The sequence below is a fragment of the Zalophus californianus genome, chromosome 8, assembly GCF_009762305.2.
Source record: "Zalophus californianus isolate mZalCal1 chromosome 8, mZalCal1.pri.v2, whole genome shotgun sequence".
Taxonomy (NCBI): Eukaryota; Metazoa; Chordata; class Mammalia; order Carnivora; family Otariidae; genus Zalophus; species Zalophus californianus.
The window spans coordinates 109,580,758-109,601,863 of NC_045602.1; the positions used below are offsets into that span (position 1 = coordinate 109,580,758).

Here is a 21,106-nt window from a genome sequence, read left to right on the forward strand (position 1 = left end):
TAATTTAACTCATCTTCAGCTTCTTTATGGGAGAGATTTACTGTCTACAAAAATTTTATAGATCTCTTAGATAAAATTCGTTCCCTCATGTACAGATGTGATGTGCTTTTCAAGGAGCAGATTTATGCTCTGTGTATACACTGTTGGTTTCATCCCAACAGAAAAAGAGAATGTCAGCTCGTGCACCCACAGGTGAGAGAAATTCACCTTGCACATCGCATCCCAAAGTGATACCCAAGGTGGTACTTGTTCTACTCCATTTAAGAGTATCATCTTTGTGAATAACTTTGCAGCTGGTTTCCTCAACTTCTTGGTACATGGGAGCAGTACATATCCTGCAAGAATACATTTACACAAAACATACACACCTAGCACAACAGAAAGGATATCTGTGGTGTGGACAAAGGCCTGAGGAGAGGACAGAAAAGGGAGTGTGCTCATAGAAAGTAAATAATGGAACAAGATGTCAGGTTTTAAAAAGGAAGGTAAAATCCCTACTAATCAATTTGTCTCTCATTTTACAGGTGAGGAATCTCATTTTATAGATGAGGATGCTGAGGCCTGAAGTCACACACTGACAGATCCCACGTCAGAACCTGGTTCTATGAACTGCCATGTTAGGGCTCTTCACAGAATCCCAGGCTTTCTCAGGACGGTTTATTTTCCTTGCTGTTCTCACTGGGTCACCCCATCTAGACCCCAAGGCTGCTCAGGGGCTAAGCTGCACCTTCTCCCTTTGAACCCTCTCTTTAAGTCACTGGCCCACCCTGAGTAGCCTTGTAATCTGAATAGACCTAAGGTCTCTCAAGGCCCACACAGTCTCAGACTAGAGTTTGCTCATTTGCTTCTAGAGCATGTGCCTGGGAGTCATCACTTCCTCCATCAGTTGATAGACACAGAATATTTAGAGCCAGAAAGAGCCCAGGAGATCACACTGTGGACCTGCCCGTTCATTTTATGAGTAATGAACATTTGGATAAGGTCACTTCCACACTGGGACATTTTGATGTGGTTTAGAGTGAACCATCAACCTCCCATCTGAAGAAAAATCTGCCCATTCTCACAAACCACCACAGATACCCTCATGAACCCCTAGAGCAAGTCAAAGACAGGAGGAGGCAGACTCAAGGAAAAGAGACAAGGTTCAGGGAGGTCTTCAGTGACCGTGCACAGAAGTTTTCCACATTGATGGGTCATTTTCTTTAAGAAGCTTCTTAGCTTTAGCTTTTACATTTTTGATCTATGATTCATCTTGTATTAACTGTTATATATGGTGGAGGTAGGAGTTAATGTTTTGTGGGTTTTTTTTTCCATACACCTAGCCCATCGTTCCAGGACTATTTCTTGAAGACTTTCCATTTTCCACTGGATTGTTTTCATGTCTTTGTTGAAAATTAAATGACTATAGGGGCACCTAGTTAGCTCAGTCAGTTAAGCGCCTAACTCTTGATTTCAGCTCAGGTCGTGAGCTCAGGGTCATGAGGTCAAGCCCTGTGTCAGACTCTCTGCTAGGCGTGGAGCCTGCCTGAGATTCTCTCTCTCCCCTCCTCCACTCACACTCACTCTCTCCCTCTAAAAAAAAAAAAAAAGAAAGAAAAGAAAATTAAATGACTATATAAGTGAGGGTCTATTTCTGAACCCTTTCTTCTCTTTCATAGGTCTCTCAATTGATTCTTATGCTGGTTGATTACTGTAGCTTCATAGTTAGTCTTGAAGTCACGTAGTGTTAAGTCTTCCACTTTGTTCTTCCCTTTCAAGACTGTTTTAATATCCTAGGTTCTTTGCACCTCCATATACATTTCAGAATCAGCTTGTGAATTTCTGGAAGGGAAAAAAAAAAAACCTTACTGAAATTATCACCAAATTATGCAGCATTTTTGTGAGCATGTCAAAATTCCTGCTTCAAATACCATATGATTTCACTCATATGTAGAATCTAAAAAAACAAAACAAATAAACAAACAAAAAACAGAAACAGACCCATACATACAGAGAACAAACTGATAGTTGCCAGAGGGGATTGGGTGGGGGGATGGACAAAATGGGTGAAGGGGAGTGGGCGATACAGGCTTCCAGTTCTGGAATGAGTAAGTCATGCGGATAAAAGGTAAAGCACAGGGGATATAGTTGATGATATTGTAATAGCATTGTATGGTGATGGTAGCTACACTTGTGGTGAGCACAGCAAAACAGACTCGTTGAATCGCTGTGTTGTACGCCTGAAACACATAACATTGTGTGTCAGCTATATTTCAATTAAAATAAAAACCCCTCCTGCTCTAAATTTTCAGCTGTGCATTTAATTAATGGTGAAACTGAGACCTAAAGGCAATCATGAGACTTGCCTGAGGTCACAAGTTATATGGGGCCCACAGCAATTCCGGGTCTTTCAAGCCCCAGCTTGTTTACTTGATTCCTCATAGCACTGTGTCCAAAATACACTCAGCATCATCCTACACGTGGGTCAACACCCACAGGGATAAAGGACTGTAGCTGACAAAAGCCTCAATCACGGCCACCTTCTCTAGCCACTGAATGGTTTTCCTATAGGGGGAAAAATGCCATTAGTTTTCAAAGTGACCAAGTCTTATCTTGTCACCATGGCAACCCAACTTCTTCAAGCATCCTGACTGGCCTCTTTCTTGAAATAGCTTTTCTTTCAAGCTTCCCAGGCCGAAAAAGCAGAGCCCGACCACTCATTCTGATGTCCACTGGAGGACGTCAGCATAGGATAGAACAAGCAGTGATGTCTTAAGACTTCACCCACACGGAGACGTATTTGGGAGAGGAGAGTGTCTTGGATCCTGCAAGGAAGCTGTGGACTGTAGGGGTTAACTTCTCAGAATTTTGAATGTGGGCTGGATGCTGATGTGCTTTGGTTCAAAACCATAATTCTTGACTTCAAGGAAGTTTTGTCTACTTGAATAATTAGGACAAAAGCAAAGCAAGCCAACTTTTCAAATGGAGACATGTCCCTTCCTAGAGGAATTCTCAGAGCCTTTGATAGGTAACTCTACCTGTGGCTCCCAAGGAGGAACATGTCATGTAGAATTTTCCAATTCATCATTTGGTTATAATTTATTATTTGACCATAAAGCTGATCTAACAGAATGTCATCACTCTTATTATTCTCTTTCCAGCGATACCTTTAATGACAAATAGCCATCCCCTTTGACAAATTCCATAGGCTGAACACTTGCTTATTCATGAAATACTCTTTATCTGGAGGAACAGGTCACGATATTACTTTCCTTAGTGCTACCTCAAAGGCTCACGATGACCCTTAAATGGTATGGATTCTGGTGATATGGTCTTACAGGCCCACATTCCTTAACATCAAACATTTATTTGAACTCATACAATAAAAGCATATCAAAGATGTCCTAGGTGCTTAGACTTATGCCTTATATCCTGGCTAGAACTAATATAGGCTAGAACAGAAACTGGAATGTGAAGGATGAGAGAAGCTCCTGCCAAAGGTCCCATGGGGTAGTGTGTCTGGAGGGATGCGTGGGCATCCGTTGAGGGACATCTAAGTTAGAGTGACATCAAAGCTGAGCCTGGGAGAAAATTTCCTATATCGTGTGGTCCAGCAGCTAGAAGGAGGGTCCCTTTCTTAAACTTGTCCTGGGTCTTGAGCGTCCCCACCATTGGATTTTGAAGAAAGTGCTGTTGGGTCCCCATTTAGGGCAAGAGGTAGAAAATCCTAACCTGACAAGAACAACTGATCCACTTAGAATGTTAACTGAAGCCTAAACGAAACCAAAAGCAAACTTGTTGGGTTAGAAACACCTGCAGAGGACATTGAATTTCCCTGAGTCCACACATGTTCACCCCAGCAGCTTTGCTGGTAACTGTCTACCAGTCTGCTCTCCTGGCCCCACTCTGGCCCCTGGGCCATCCCTCTGGTGCCAGAACATTCCTTATATGTAGTAGTTCTAGAGGAGAGCAAGTCGAACCCAAACTCTCTAATTCCATTGATAACCAGTCAGGATATTCAGGTCTTTATTTGGATACTGCCCCTGGCCCAAAAAGGTGCCATGATCTTTTAACTCTTCCTGGGGCCCGGATACCCAGTCTGGGCTCTCTGCCTGAGAAACAACAGGAAAAGAAGGAACAACAGGAAAGAAGCTGGGTTATACCCTGGGCACTTGCATTGGAACCATACATCCTATTATATTTGCTCAGCCAACCTGACTTCAATCTGAAGAGAATAGTTTTGGGTGTCTGAGTGGCTAATCCAGAGACTGAGAACTTCCTTTGCTGAGGACACCCCCTCCAGAGAGCCCTCCCTGATTATCCCAGCCTACAGCATTCCCATCTCAAAACCCCCGCAAAATGTACCAGGCCCAGTTGTATCTTGGCCTTAGACCTTTACCTCAACTCTTCACCCTTAGTGTGGACAGGTAAGGAGGAGAATCAATTCACTCTAGAGTAGGAATGACATATATAGGGCACTGTTACCCCCCTCCCATCCTTGCCTGTGACAGACACTATTAATCAATCACTTGTTCTTTTCTTCTGAGCCCAGATGTGTCCTCAAAATCCTTCTGCACAGTAATTGATAGGAGATAGAATCTAAGATGAAGCACATTTTCCATTCCTGTTCTGGAGATTATAGTGTGCTAGGGCACCTGGGTGGCTCAGTCGGTTGAGCACCTGACTCTTGGTTTGGGCTCAGGTCATGACCTCATGGGTTGTGGGATCAAGCCTGCATCGGGCTCCGTGCTCAGCTGGAAGTCTGCTTGAAGATTCCTTCCCTCTGCCCCTCCACCCATTCTTGCACTCACTTGCTCTCTCTCTCTCTCTCTCAAATAAATAAATAAATCTTCGGAGATTATAGTGTCCTATTAAGAATAGCACGAAAGAGGTACAGGTTACAATAGTTCTGAGGAAGGAAAGATTGTTTCATTCATTTATTTATCAGATATTTATTGAGCATTTACTCTATGCCAGGCTCTGTGCTCAGCGGAGAAATGTCGAAAATGCCATCAAAGCACAGAATAGGGGTAATCAATTGACGGCGGTGGGGGACGGGGGGCGGAGGTCAGAGGAGGCTTCATAGGAATGGAAATTTTTAAGGAAGTAAAGAAACCAGATAAATTTGGAAGCAGGGTAAGGGAAAGGATAGCAGACCGTAAGAACAATTTATATCAGGACAACAGGTGTACAAGAGCTATGGAGAAGTTTTGATGACTAAAGTAAAGGATATTGACTAGAAATGACAGGAAATGAGTTTTTATGTGTATCTCTCAGAACTGTGCAACGGAGAGTGTGGTTTGTGGACCAGCAGCATCAGCATCACCTGGGAGCTTGTTAAAAATGCAGGTTTTCAGGCCCCATCCCAGACCCACTGAATCAGACACTCTAAGGAAGAAGCCAAGGGATATAGGATTTAATATACATTCCAGGGGATTCTGATGCACGTGGAAGATCCAGAAGCACTCCTCCAAAATAATGACTGATGCTACTACAAATCATTGAGTTCACCTCTGCGTCCCATGGGGACAGTCACCATCCCAACGAGGCCCAGCATTTCCCCCACGGCACTCAGCGTCACTTCCTCCCACATTACCCGACTCCATGGACGCTGGTGCCACCTGGGGTTCCAGACTCCACATTTCAGTGTGACTTCGATCTCCTCCCCCACACCATCTGACACATCCCATCTGCCCTCATGTCCTGGAAGCTTGTTAGTCTGACTAATAACCTGAATCCACTCAATATGGATAAAACGAGACGAGATGACAGTGGGCACTGCGAAGGAGGTCATGTCAATCTCTTCAACCAGATGGACCTTTGTTCCTCAACCCCCCACTGGGCAAGGATGGAGGGCCTGGGCTCTAAGCTGGCCTGCCCAGGCTCACATGCTGACTTCTCCCTTCTCTTTCTTGCTGTGTGACTTTGAGTGGGCTGTTTAAGATCTCTGTGCCTCAGTTCCCTCAGCTGTAAAATAGAGATAATAATGGTATTTATCTCATAGGATTGTTGTGGGGATGAATGAGTTTATACAGGTAAAGTACTTTCAACAGGGCCTAACTCAATTTTAGAATAATAATTATCATGAAATTATTAAAATTATAATAAATAAAATGATCAAATCATTTAAAATTATTAAAAGGAATAATAAAAGTTAATAAAATTAAAGATTGTTTTAAAATATTATTTAAAATTAAAATCATTGAAATAATATTTTTAAATATTAAAAGTATTATTATTAGTAGTAGTATAGACATTACATTATTCACCTATTGCCACACTCTCCCGTCCTCTAGTGTCTCTTCCCTGCTCTTGGCCTTGCAACCTGGCCCACTGGACATGGTGAACTGGAAGCCTTGTGTTGAACAGGTCATTCCCTTCCTCAAAAGTCTGCAGAGGCTCCCCTTGCCCATCATCATCAATGATTTTGATATCTTCCCCTTTTATGGTAAACTAATGGAACCCTTTGCTTCTAATGGACTCTTACAGATAATTAGTGGACCTGCTTTAATTGAAGTCAGGGGGTTGGAATGTCCTTCCAGCTTCTCCCTTTGTCCTTCCTTGCCCCCCCCCCCCCCAGGAGACATCCCCATGGAACTCTGGGATTCGAGGAGGGCAGCACAGAAACATTTGGCTTATGAAATGCAGGCAACAATCAGGTGGTCCATTTGCTTCAGGATGACAGTCTCCTTCCCAGAAAGGCAAACCACCAACATGTACATGCACCTCGCAGCTTTGCTCCAGCTGTCCACCTGGTCAACCCATCGGGACCATCAGGCCTAGATTTCCCCCCTAAGTCTGGTCTCATTCTGCTATGTGTCTTCCCCGGTCAGCCCAGCCCCCAAGGGACTGTTTCTTCCTCTTGACCCTGGTCTCTCCTGTGCTTGTCAGACACCCTCCACAGGCAGGGAACAACAGACCCTGGGGAGCTCTGAGAACAGAGGCGCCTAGGAGGAGCTATTTCCAACCCAGAATGTTCTGGCCAGCTGCCCAGGCTTTGTTCCGAATTCTGATGTTCTTTAGAATCTTCTCATTACATCACGGAGAGAAGCACAATTAAGGGCTACTCTCTTGCTTCTTTCTTTTTAATAACTTTTATGGTGTTTTCTGATTATAAATGTAACATATGGCCAATATGTTGGAAGAAATTGGTAAAATACAAAAAAAAATTTTTTTAATGAAAAGAAAGGTAAAATTGAATAGGTAGTTTTGAGAAACAGTTTTTTTTTGTTTTTGTTTTTGTTTTTTTTAGGAAGAATTACTACATGTTGGGGAGAGGAGGGATGGTAGATGGAATGATGAGCCCGAGAAGATTCCATACCCTAATCCCTGGGGCTGTGAATATACTGAGATCCCATGCCAGTGACTACATTACCCTACATGTGTGGCCAAAGGGATTTGGCAGATGTCATTGTAATTGTATTCACTTCCTAGGGCCATGTAACAAAGTACCACAAATTGGGTCATGTAAGACAATAGAAAAGACCTAAATCAAGGTGTTGGCAGGGCCATGCACTCTCTTTCCCAGCTTCTGGTTGTTACCAGCGGTCCTTGGCATCCCTTGGCTCGAAGTTCCATCACTCCTGTCTCTGCCTCTGTCATCACCTGGCTGTATTTCCTCGGTGTTCACACGGCATTCTCCTCTCTAGGTTTCATTGTCCCTGTCTCTTTTTATTAGGACACCAGTCATATTGGATTAAGGGTCCACCCTACTCCTCATCTGACCTCATCTTGAGTACACCTGCCAAGACCCTACTTCCAAGTAAGGTCATATTCACAGGTACCCAGGGTTAGAGTTTTAATACATCTTTTGGGGGAGACACAGTTCAACCCACAGCAGTGTTACTGGTGAGTTGATCTTAAAATAGGGAGATCATTCTGGATTATCTGGTAAGCCCAATGCAATCAGATGCACCCTTATAAGCAGAGAACTTTCTCGTGCCAGAATCAGCAAGATGCAGCACCAGGGGAAGACAGAAAGATTCCAAGCTTGAGAAGGGTTCCCCATGCCTTCACTGGTTCTGAGATGTAGGGAGCCACGTGCAAGGAGAAAAGAGAGGCCTCCAGGAGCTGAGGATGGTGCCTGGCTGACATCAGACAGTAAACGGGTACCTCATTCCTACAACCACGAGGAACTGGACTCATGCAACAACCTAAGTGGGCTTGGAAGTATATGGTCCCCCAGAACCTCCAGAAGGGAACACAGCCCTGCCAACACCTTGACTTCAGCCTTGGGAGACCTGGAGCAGAGGAATCAGCTGAGCTCTACTGTGCCTAGTTTATGATCCATGGAAACTGAGAGATGATAAGTGGGGTTAAGACTAAATTTATGGTAATTTGTTAAGCAGCAATAAGAAAGGAGAATATAAAGAATAACTCTAGCTTTCTGTCTTGAGCACTTGGGTGGGTGCAGTGGTCTTTACGTTGGTGAGGAAAATCTGAGAGAAGCAGGTGAGGTGGGGCAGAGCGCCAAGGATGGCAATATTTGCAAGACCTAGGAGAAAGCTCTGTGAGGACAGCAGGCTCACAGCTGGACTCATGATCCCAGGGTTTAGCCCAGGCTGGGGGTAGAGTTACAAATGTGGGAGCCATGGCCCAGAGACAGTGCTCTCAGTGTTCACTGTGACACCTGGAAGAAGGGAAGACAGAGAGCCCAAACTGAGCCTGGAAAACTTTCCACCCTGGCCGAGGGGAGGGGCAAGGGGAAGAAGGGAAACCAATAAGGAAACTGGATGACATGGCCTCACGGAAAGGAGAGGTCAATGTGGTGCACGCTGTGAGACGTCTAGTAAAATGCAGCCTCAAAAAAACCCATTTCCATTTCTTATACAATAAACATACACCCACCATACGACCCAGCAACCCCATTCTACCCAGAGAAACGAAAACCTATGTTCACTGAGACACGTGTCTACAAATGTTTACAGTGACTTTCTTTGTAATCACCCAAACCTGGAAACAACCCAAATGTCTTTCAATGGGTGAATGAAAAAACCATGGTCCATCCATACAATGGAACACTACTCAGTCCCAAAGAGGAATGGGCTGTGGATACACACAACAGCCTGGATCCAAAGGCTGTGTGCTGTAGGATTCCATTTATGTGACATCCTCAAAAAAGACAAACTGCAGGTGCAGAAAGAAGATCAGTTGTCACCAGGGGCCGAGAAAAAGAATGATTACAAAGGCGTACCATGAAGGAATTGTGGGGGGGGGCGTGGATCCACATTTTATATCTTGATTGTTGCGGTGATGGTTACAGGACTCCACACATGTGTCCAAACTGAGCTGTACATGTCAAAGTGTGAATTAATTTAACGTTAATTTTTTGGGTGAAGGGAAATATTAGTTAAAAAATACCCTATGAATCTAGCCATATGGAAGTCAGTGATGGCTTTCAGAAGAGCTGTTTGGGGGGACAACAGGCCTGGAAAGCAGCCAGAAGAGGCCCATGAGGGCCTTGTGGGGAGGGGAGTGAAGAAGCAGAGACACAGAGTGCAGACACCCAGTTATCAAAGGGAGGAGGAGAAAAGGCAGAAGATGGCAGGAGACCAAGGGCTAAGGAAGGGGCATGAACATCCTCAGGAGCTGAGGGTTGAGTTGACCATAGCCCTCGGTTCATGACCCACTTTCATCTTCAGTTTGTGCCAGGCCCGTCCCTGTCATTTCCCTTTAGTCTCTGACGCCCACAGGCTCCCATGCTAATGTGTCTGATTCATGCTTGAATATGTATGTATGCATCTGTAAAATATGAAATGTTCCCCTACTTGTATTTGTGCTTTTCATTTACATATGGCGTTATGCAATTGGCCTCATTCTGTTTCTCTTCTTTCACTCATCACATTTTTTTAAAAGATCTGTTCTTTCTCATGGTTCTGCAGCACTGGCTCATTGCTCCGGGAGGTATGTAGTATTCCTCAGTGAGTGTCCACTGCACCGTGCCCTCCATTCTCCCAGTGATGGACTTAAGGTTGCCCCCAGCTGCTCTAATGGACATCTCTGTGCACGTCTCCATAGGACCATGGGATAATTTACTTGTAATACGTCCCCAAGAGTGAGATGGCTGGGTCAGAGTGTACTAAGCCTCGGTCCTAACTACCAGACTCCTTCCCTGATGATTCCGTCCATCTACATGGCCATCAACAGTGGAGGGGCACAAGACAGGGACCAGGTTTTCCATCGGGATCGTGGGTAGATGGAATCATTTCTTCCTCAACTCCTCAAGTTCCCACAGAGAGAGGCAATTTCCATTCTTCTCCCCATGAGAGAAATGCACTTACAACTGCTTCTCCTCGCTCTGCCTTCCATTCCCAGGAAGAGTGGCTTGTGGGGTTGTGAGCATACAGAGCATCTGTGTGAGGCCTGCAGGTCCTGAGTGTTTTCTCTTTGGGGTCCCCACCCAGGAGATGGGTCTCTGGGACTCCTCTCCTCCACATGGTTTACTTACAAGAGCCAGCTCCACCCCAGGCAATGGGAGGCCTACAGCTCTGCTATCAAGGGAATGAAATATTAGGAAGCCCAGAGGGTCAAATTTTCATCCTCAAGTGTAACTGCAAGAATTAAGCAGATATTTTGATTTCTCTTCGTTTGAAACCCGTGGCCATCTCCCAGTCGGTATCAAACTCAGGGATATATGGGGGAAAGGTTATGATTTCCTATTACCTTAAATCCCTAACCCATTGGTGCACAGGCCTGAAACCTTGAGAAATGGGTGCAGGGTCAAGCATTTGCGGCTTAAGTGATTGAGGCTCAGCCTCATCATAAGACAAGGTCTCACAATCCTTAAACTTTAGCAAACATGGTAAAAAATATGGGATAGATATATCCCATAACTATGACATTCATTACTGGCTCTGCTCCCCTCTCCCACTATGGGGGACTCAGCCTGATAGAATCAACACAAGTATTAGGTAAACCTGAGTCTGAAAAAGACAGGAGCAGGGGGAGAATTGAGGAAGAAGGCATTCATGTCCACCAAACACTGCTCACCCTATATATGGAGTAGAAGGACAGAGATCCAGTTAAGAAACAAGTCAAAATGCGAAAACTTACCCAAGACTGTCTGACAAAAGGCAGAGGGAGACGAACCCTGGAGTCACGTGAATGTTGCAGCATGGTGGTGAGCCAAGTGGCAGGAGAGAGATTTGTAGCTGCACACATTCAAGGCTCTGGGGAAAATCAGATGACAGCGTTGGTCCCTACAAGGTCCCTGGTAGCTCAGGACTCAAAGTACCTCCTGCAGCTCCAGGTATGGAATCTCAGAGAGAGCTACTCCAGCTGAAGCAAACATGGGGACAAGGGGGCATCCATCCCTTAGATGGAGTTCATGGGCTTGAGACATTTAATATGGCTGCTCATGAGAGGTGGTGGAAGCTCTGTCTCTAAACAGAGTCCTTACTGAGTTCATCTTTAAATGTCAGGATTATAAAATTGAGAGGGGATGTAGGAACAAAGACATCCTCTACCTACAAGATGTTAAAAAAGAGGAATACCTCAAATGACACCAGGTGACAGGCTATGTCCATTCCATATATCTAAAACTTTTGCTGAAAAGTCAAAGCACCTGAAAAGCCTCCCCATGATGTAGAAGAGAGTCCATACAATGGACTTTTCCGCACTGGTCTGAGGTTGGGGGACCCAGAAGCAGAGCCTGAGGCAAGGATTTTGGTGAGGGTAGTTTATTTGGAAGATGGTCCCAGGAAACACCAGCGGGAGATGAAAAAGTGGAGTGGGGAAGGGAAGAAAGTCAACAGAGGGGCACTGCTACGGGCACCTGAGACTCAGTCCCACTGGGAACCCTCTGAGGGACTGGTCGTGTCCACTCGGGCAGTGAGGAAGCTGCAGTACTTACCCACCAACCCCTCCTGCACATCGTCTCATTAAGGGCACTACTTCTGGGGGTTCGACTCACTAGCACTTCTGGACAGCCTCACCCATGGTCCAAGCACCCTCCCACAACCAGAGAAAGCCCTTGGCCATGGAGTCGCAGGGCCTTGCAAGAGGAAGCCAGCCACATGACAGGTACCGTGAGTGTGAGGAGGAGGCAGAAGGGGCACCAATTACATCTGGAAAACAGTGTGCTCCAGTCAGCCTCTAGAAGTTAGACAATTTCTCCCAGCAGAGTGTCATTCTCACAACACCGGACGACATGTAGCTGGAGGCTGGCATCACGATGAAGCTGAAACCAACCAAGAGTTTTTCCCCTGTACCCTCCCTCAGACACTGCTGAATCAATGCTGTTTCAGCAGGTGGTCATGTGTATTTGGATTCACGGAAATAATGGGCTCTGCTTGTGATCCCGTGTGTCCTCTTCAGTCTCTTTGCCATAAAATGTGAGCACTAGACTTTAGGTTGCATGAATCAAGCTTGGGTGTCCTGAAGGAATCACAGTGAAAGACACCCAAACTATGGCAGGAGTGGGACTTAGACTCCATCCAGGCACGTGAGTGAGACCTTCCAGTTGAGACCACGGAGTTGACATTGACAAGGGTGATTTGGGATTTTAATTTTTGTGAAGTTCTTAACAAGTTTTATTTCTAGTATCTTAGGTTTCTATTTACAAGCAGGTGTTGGAGTACTGGAAGTTTGAATTGAATCCTATTATTCAAGTTTAGGAGAGTTCTCTATCAGCACCATTATAACAACAGAGCTTTTAAAATCTATCATTTGAGCTCATTTCCTGACCTCGGCTGAGCCCTTGGTACAATGAGGCATCACCTGAGCTGGTAACACAGATGGAGCGAACTGTCAGCATAGGATGTAGGTCTTAGAGTTGATTTGGTTAATGTACAGTGCTGACGCATTTCAGAGCCTTTAGGGAAAGAACTAAATTGCCCACTCTTGTCTTTTAGAAGATTTAAAGATTCTTTTGATGTCAGGACACAACACAATGACATTCAGAGGGATGAAAGGCAGAACTCTTTGTTGCTTACAGCTCTGAATGAAAGAAGGCTGCCAGGCAGAGGCACACACACAGAAGTTTCCCCCAAGCTGAGGTAACAACCAACTTGAGCGGAGGGGGCAGCTTGTGCCCCGCAAGCTATGCGGGGTTAGCTCAGTTACTGGGGCTCCGGTGGATTGGCGAATTTGAATAATGTCCTGGGCTCCAGGGCATAGGCGCTGTTGTCCCTCCTGGTCTGGGACCTGGCCCCAGGGCACTTGGGGCTGGTACATCTGGCCTAGAGTATGAAAGCCTGCTCAAGGAAGAGGTTGGGAGTGTGGGCTTAACCCGCTGCTCAAAACAGGGGAACAGACCAGTGTCCAGCCAGGGCTTCAAGACTGGGTCAAAACAGCATACACAAACAAACAAACAATCTCTATTACTCTTGGTCTCAGGATGACGAAAAAAAATAGTGGTTGGTGCTGGGGAGTGGCCATAGGACTGTGGCATCAAGTGCACCCTGATAGACTGCCCATCTCCTCCCCTGAGGAGTGACCACACCCCTGGGGAGACCGTAAGTTTAGACCCCGGGTCAGTGGGCAAAACTTCGGTGTGTCAGAGAGCACCATTCTCCCCCTACTTTCCTGTCTTTACACCAGGACCGGTCCTCAAGCCTATGAAGAGACCAGCACATTCTTGGGACAGGTTAGGGTTAGGGTTACAGATAGGATGGAGCCCTCATGATGGGAATAGTGCCCTTAGAGAAAAAGCAAGGAAAGAGCTTTCTCCCTCTGTCTCTGTCTCTCTATCTCTCTGTCTCTGCCTCTCTATCTCTCTGTATCTCTGTCTCTGTCTCGTCTTTCTTTCTCTTTCTCTCTCTCTCATGTAACAAAAAGCCAGCGATCAGCAAGCCAGGAATTGGGCTCTCACCTGACACTGGATCTGTTAGCACCCTGATCATGGACTTCTCGGCCTCCAGAACTGGGGAAGTAAATGTTCGTTGGTTAAGCCGCTCAGTCTCTGGCATTTTCATTATAGCAAGGTTGAAGTGCCAATGGATGGCACCATGAGATTCCCTTTGAATGCTCACTCCATCTCGACCACATCTATTTCTTCAAAGCTTGGCTCATTCTCCAGCCCTGCTCATGCTGCTGCCCTCACTGCAGTGCTAGAAGCTCCCTCCTCAGTGCTCTGACTGCTAACCACACTGTGCATGTCTCTCCATCTCGATAACCTCATCAATCTTCAGGGGGAGAATGTTGTCTGTATTCTCCTTGGATCTCCAGGGCCTGGCATTGTGAGTGACCCCTATTAGGTGGTCAGTAAATGAGGAAGCGGATACTCTGCCAGCGAGAGGAAGCAAAGGGTGAACTTGACTCGCAGGTGTTGGGATAGATGCATTTACTTGGCGTGCCCAATGTAATTACAGGTCTCGGGTGATTTAAAGGCTGTTTCTGCAGGAGCCAATAAATCTTTTAGGGCTTGTTGTCCAGCATAATCACCCAGCTTATCTTTGGCTTTTTAAATGCAGCAGGTTATACCATCTGAGACTCTGGGAGTCCAACCAGTGATCCTGCACAGCAGGGAACACTCGGGCATGAGGCTAGAGGGGACAAGGGCCACTGTGGCACCTTGGCAAAGGCTTTCATGGGAGAGAGGGTCCACGTGGCCAAGGAAAACTCAGGGGCCAGAGAGTGGGGAGTGTGGCAAATTGCATTAATTGCCCCAATTCTTACCCTTCTCTGTGTCCACATCATTTGCCATGTGACTTCGTGTATTTCCCCCCTCTAGATTTTGTATTTGGTCAGGGGACCTTCCTTGGCCAGTAGAAAGATGAATGAGTAGAGTCTAGTCCTCTAGCGGCCTTACCTATTTCTTTTTGTTCTCTGGTACCTTTGCCATCACCAGGAGAATGAGATTCCCAGGCTGGACCTCTGCTCCCAGGAAGAAGATGAGGAGATGCATGAGCACTTCCTGTGGAGTGTCACTGAGGTTTTGTGATTTGGTGGCTCTGGCTTAGGCCATTACCCAGAGCCACCAGAAACACAATGGGGACAGAGGGCAAAGACAGAAGGATGTCAAAGAGGGTTGACAAGTGCCATCATTGAGAAGCCACGTGCATGCTCAGACCAGGCGCACTGGGGGTGGAGAAGCCAGAGGAGAGGGCATGCACCAGTGGAGCACCCTCCAGGGCAGGAGACAGGAGCAGAATTCTGAGGAATTTTCCCTTGTGCAGCTCGGGCTGTCTGTCTGGAGCTTGTCCTGATTAGTGCCTGAACGTAGAAGGCTGGGCATCATCCATCCACACTCCCATCTGGTACAACATTCAGGCTCTGGGTAGCTGCTTGCTAGGGGGCAGGAGAGCTGGGTCCTAGCTGCAGATTTGCTGCAAGGCCTCTGGGTGCTCCAAGGCAGTCACTGCTCCTGTCTAAACTTCCGTGTCCCCAACAACAAGCAGGGCATTGAGGTTTGTTCATGTTGTCCTCATTGAGGACCGAGGGTGACAGAGCAGTCACTGAGGCAGAGGAAAAAGGACAGGTAAGGCACACACTAGTTCTTACAGTCTCTGCCTGGAAGGGACAAGCTTCCACTGACTTTTCATGGGCCAAGGGATGTCCATGACCAGTTTAATTTCAAACGGGCAGGGAAATGCAATTTTACCCTGTATCTGGGAGGAAAAAGACATGGAACATTTGCAAACAGCCCAGATGATTACTATGCTTTCCATACAGCTGGATACATTTAATGTTGTAAAATATTAAATCTATCCTTCTTCTAGTCACAATCATCATAATTGTCCCTTCGTCTACTTCTCTTATAATATGGTTTCTCAATTATGTGTTTGTAATCCAGATATTGACTAGGGTCACGTGTCTTCGAGATTTAAATTAAACTGGCTGGGGGCGCCTGGGTGGCTCAGTCGGGTAAACCTCCAACTCTTGATTTCGGCTCAGGTCATGATCTCAGGCTTGTGGGATCAAGCCCGGCATCTGGCTCCGTGCTCAGCAGGGAGACTGCTTGTCCCTCTCCCTCTCCCTGCTTGCTCACTCTCTCTTTCTCTCTTTCTCATTCTCAAATAAATAAATAAATAAATAACATCTTTTTAAAAAATATAACTGGCTGAATCCCCATCTCTCTTCCTGTGGGAAGTCCAGTGTTGTGCTCCAAGCATCCCGTGAATTCCTGGGGTCATCACCAGGGCCACCTCCAGCAAGTCTTGTCCCCACTTGTCTGTTACCTGCAGTGGCTTTTTTCTCCTCCCTGTTCCATTCTGACATGAAAAAAAAAAATTAAAAAGCCCCCTTTTCCTTGATTTCTCCTGAATTTATTCACACAAAGCGTCTTTGTGCAGAGCAGACTTTGCTGAAGGTTTGCATAGGGAGAAGGATTACATCACAGACATATACAACCTAAAACTGAGTATCAGGCATTCCTGTTCTCCTGAGTCTTTGGGTCACCTGGCCACTGGGAAATTCTCTCTGTCCTTTGCTCTGCAGGTGAAACTTTGCCATTGGGTATACCCCCTCTCTTGCTAGCTTCTACCCACTCTTTATTATGGATAGTAATATAGTTCACTATTTGGCCTCTACTGGGGCCCAGGGATATGTTACGTACAGACACTCAGTGTCTGCTAAACAAAGTACATCTACTGTGGGTCCCGGGCAGCTCAGAAGCCCTGGCAGAGGCTCTGAAATTCCAGTCCCCACCCGTACTCCTGGTCCCCTCCATAAGTAGAAGGGAGCAGTATAGAGATTTATGTGCCCATAGACACAGGCTTTGCTGCTTCCCCTTGCTCCATCCCTTAAAAGGCAGAAGTTGCTAAGGTCAGTTTTGGTTTTAAATAACTCTCTCTCTCTCTCTCTCTATTTAACCTAGTCTCACTTGTCTTTGTGAAGCAGTCGTATGTGAATGCCAGGTCATGAGCCCCGCCACCCGCCCACGGGGATGGTACTAGGCTTCTCTTCATTTTACAGATGAGAAAACTGAGACTCAGGAGGACAAGCCGTTGCCCAGGTCTCCCACTGGAATGCAAACCCGGTCTGCAAAACAAATCCCCATTTCTGCTCAAACTGCCATCTCTCTGACCTCACACCCTTTACAAGAAAGGTCTCTGCTTAAAAGAATTCAAGAGAAGCCGTAAAAATTATCTGAAGGAGCGTTTCCTGCCATCGTTTGCCTTTTATCTTCATCTTGAAATACACTTTTAAGCCAACAAGGGGGATGGACGCCCCCAAGTCTGCACCGGGGTTGGGGGGAGCAGAGAAATGGAAAAGGGCTTGTATCTGAGCCTGCGGAGGGTACTGTTGTGCCTGGAGAAGGAGGGCTTCCGGACGCCCATGGGCCCGTGAAGGCCCCCCAGGGCCTCCTGGGGCCCCCTGGGGAGTGTCAGGGGAGAGGTGAGTGGGGGCTGAGGGCGGGGTGTGCACTTCAAGGAGAGCTTACCAAGTTTCAGCCGTCCCTACCGGGCAGTTCATAAACATTCCCTTACATTTCCCTCTCGTTCCCCAAGAGACTTCTGCCGCATCCTACTGCAAAGTGTGATGGCTTTTCAGTTCGGGCATGCTAGGGGCAATTCGATGGCCTGACTGTGTAGTAGGGATGGTCCCTTCCACTGGACTTTACACCTTGAGAAATGCTCAAATATCCCCATTTCACAGATGGAATGGGAAATGGAATCCCCAAGGAAGTAAAGAACTCACCTAGGGTCTTCCAACTTCTTGGTAACAATGGTGAGACTGGTCCCCACATCACCTACCCTCCAGTCCTGAAACGCTCTGGGACCCCAAGCCTGCCAGGATGTGGCAGCCAACAGCAGCTCCAGGAGACATCACCATCAGAACCAGGCACCTGGTGGCCCGATGCCTTCCACAGGGTCTCATTAACGTGGGTAGGATTGTGTTTCCCTCTAGGGGTATCTGGGACTGGCAACAATTTTACCACAAAATAATGTTACTCTCTACTTCTTTGAGAGGGCATAACACTTCACACGGTGAACCAGTGGTGTGGTTGTTTCCGAAGAATTGCTTTGCAGATAATTTATATAGGGAAAATTCCTGGTCTGGGGCTGTATCCACACTACCAGGACACCTAATAAATTATATGGGATCTGAAAATACTGTGTGTTTTCCTTACCACATTTACTTTACAAGTTCTGCATTTTCTTTCTTTCTTTTTTTTTTTTAAGATTTTATTTATTTGACAGAGAGAGGCACAGTGAGAAAGGGAACACAAGCAGAGGGAGTGGGAGAGGGAGAAGCAGGCCTCCTGCTGAGCAGGGGGTCTGATGCGGGGCTTGATCCCAGGACCCTGGGATCATGACCTGAGCCGAAGGCAGACACGCAATGACTGAGCCACCCAGGTGCCCCCCAAGTTCTGCATTTTCTAAGAACATAAAAGAATGTCCTTCAGAAAAAGCTGGATACTAAAGAAAGGGAAAATGCTCCAAGACGATAACACCCCTGCAGTTTCCAAGGGGCTGGTGCTAGTGGTGACCACTGAGAAGTGGCTTTAAACATTCTCATTTTCAAAGTATCTCCTTCCCGGTCAGCTCTTGTCCAGCCTCCCTGCTGTGTGGGAAGCAGAAGGTTCGAGATTTCCAACAGCACTGTGAATGGGAAAGCAAATCCACGGTGGTGGGTGGGGCAGCAACTCACTGTGGGGGTTCTGCTTCCCCAGGCTTCGCGAGGTCACCACAAGAGATCTCTAGCCAACCCTCCTCCCTCTTCGTTTTCCTTGCCACAGGCATTACCATATTGCAATATAATGGGAAAAGCTCTGAAGATCTGGGTTCAAATCTTGCCTCTCTCACCAACTGCTGAGGGATCTGGGGCACTTTGCTCCCCTTTGAGGCTCAGCTTCCTCATCTATACAGCAAAGACAATGGAACCAAGGCCAGGAATAGAGGAGAAAAATATGGGTCCATCTTCATAATGAGAACATTTAATCATCTGTGAACTACTTCCGAAGGATTTGTCTCTAAAGGTGGGGGCAGGGCTGCCATTTTGCCTGCCCTGAGTCCATCCAAAGGAAGGGTGGGAGGCAGCCCTACTTCCTGCTATGGAAATTGGGGAAATGTTTCTTTTTCCATGTCTCCTGACAGCTAAATATGGGTTCAAGGCCTAAAGATGACCAATCAGGTCTTCAAGCCCAGGATTTTGAATCTGAAGAGAGTGACACAAAAGGGTAGGGTCTGTTGGAGGTTTTTCCACGTGACTGGGTGGAAGAGAGAGGATGCCAGACATGGTGACATGTGGGCTGTGGTGGGGGTGCCCACTGGGGCAGGGATCAAGTGTCCAGCAACTGGGGTCTCATGGACAGACTCTTCCTGTTGGCTCCTTGTCTTCCCACGTCTTCTGTGAGCTGCCCAAAGCCCTTCTGATGAACTCAATTCAGGCATAAATTAAGGGGAAGCAGTTTCTGTTGCTTCTAGCCAATAGTTCGGACTCACAGATTCTCTCAAATGCTACAGCAGAGAATGGAGCAAACCTGATCCTTAAAACATGAATTGTTTCTCAGTTGTAGGCCAAGTAGGAAATGGACAGTTTGGTTCTTCAGAGGCTGACTTTGCCATGATTCCTAGGTCTGTTTTTTCCAAGAGTCTCACTCAGAAGAGAGTTTTTCCTGGTTATTTGCTCCTGAGTGGTTAGCATTCATTACTAATCAATTCCCATTTGTCGAGCCCTACGGTGTGCAAGAGATTTAGATCTGAATTAAGACTTAAGGAGCACCCAGGTAAAGTCATTCTTTCTTTCATTCACTGGAGCTTTCCAGTTACCTCCCAAGTTCAGCTCCTAATGGAAAGGCAGGGTAACTGCTGACTTCTTCCCCATTAATTACCAATTTTCAAAACAGCTATTTCAAACGGTGATGAATCCGGGATTTTTTTTTCCTGTTCTCTTTTTTTGAAGATAAACCAGCTGTCAATGACATGATTGGGTCATTTGGGAAAGTTTGAATATGGTCTGGATATCAATGATACAAAAATGTACTACAATAGAAAGTGCAGATTGTAACCTGAAAAAAGGACATTAACAAAACACCATGATTTCATTTATTACATATATGTGTAACACATACACAAGGAAAGATCTGGAAGGGTACGCACCTGTGTGCTGCAATGGAACTGTTGGTAGTGAGAATGTCTTAATTTTTAAATGCTTGCTTATCCGTATTTTCTGATTTTGTACAATTTACCTGTACTGCTTTGGTACTAACAAAAGGTTATTTTTAAAAAGAAAAGAAAAGTGAAATAAACTATCTAGCACAATACCCAGCAAAAGCTGGGTGCTCCAGAAATAGAAGCTATTAAGAAAGTTCTCCTTACTAAGACAACTACATATAAATATTTGGTAGTTACCAATTACTTAGAAAAAGATGATACACCATCTAGAGCAAATCTGGAGACAATAAATATTTGGATACAACCAGATAGCTTAACCGTCCCAACCACCACGTAGTCTAACTTTGTTTTGCCACCTCTGATTTATAACCAGTTACTTTTTCTTCACAATACTTTCTGGCTGTCTTTCAATAAATAGAAATATACAGCCTCATATTTAATAGATAAAAAGTTTTTCATTCCATGAATGTGCCATCATTTATGTAAAGGTTTCTCAGCCTCAAAACTATTGATACTTGGGGTGGAGAGTTGTCTGTTGTCCTGGCATTCTGGAATGTTTAGCAGCATCTCTGAACTCTACCCCTACAATGCCAACAGCACTCCTTTCTCCCCCAGGGTATCAGTCAAAAATGTCTCCAGACACTGCCAAACATCCCTTGGTGGGAAAAACCACATACACATCTATGCTTGACAATCACTGCTTTAACCATTTCCCTAATGATGGATACATAGGTTGTTACATATTTTCCCTACCACAAATAACACAATGCTAAACCTACCCTGTATATATACATCTTTGTCCATTTGTCTGATTATTTTCTTAGAATATGTTCCCAGAAATAAGTCATCTGGATGAAATATACTGACACAATCACCCCTCCCTGTGGGTTGAACAGACACTCCCACCTAAAGGCCTATAGGCACCACGCCCATGCCACCTTTGAGTATTTTATTCTTGCCAATATTTGCCAACCCAAACGTTTAATAATAGTCTATAGATATTATTTTCCATACAAAGCATAGCATTTTTGTGTTATTAGTTATCTATATGTCTTCTTTTCTGAACTGTTTGTGGCATTTACCCATTTTTCTCATATAGTGCTCATCTAGATATTTAAATATTAGTG

The 21,106-nt window shown here is 45.7% G+C and overlaps 1 protein-coding gene across 1 annotated transcript in view; it reads right to left on the reverse strand.

Annotated features, from left to right (window-relative positions):
- Positions 1-1,630: 1,630 nt before the first annotated feature.
- Positions 1,631-21,106, reverse strand: part of SMOX (spermine oxidase) — a 198,729-nt gene continuing 179,253 nt past the window's right edge. The window contains exon 7 of the mRNA XM_027622847.1: positions 1,631-1,821. Within this exon, the coding sequence (XP_027478648.1) occupies positions 1,807-1,821 (15 nt within the window). The 3' untranslated portion in view covers positions 1,631-1,806. The remainder of the gene's footprint in view (positions 1,822-21,106) is intronic.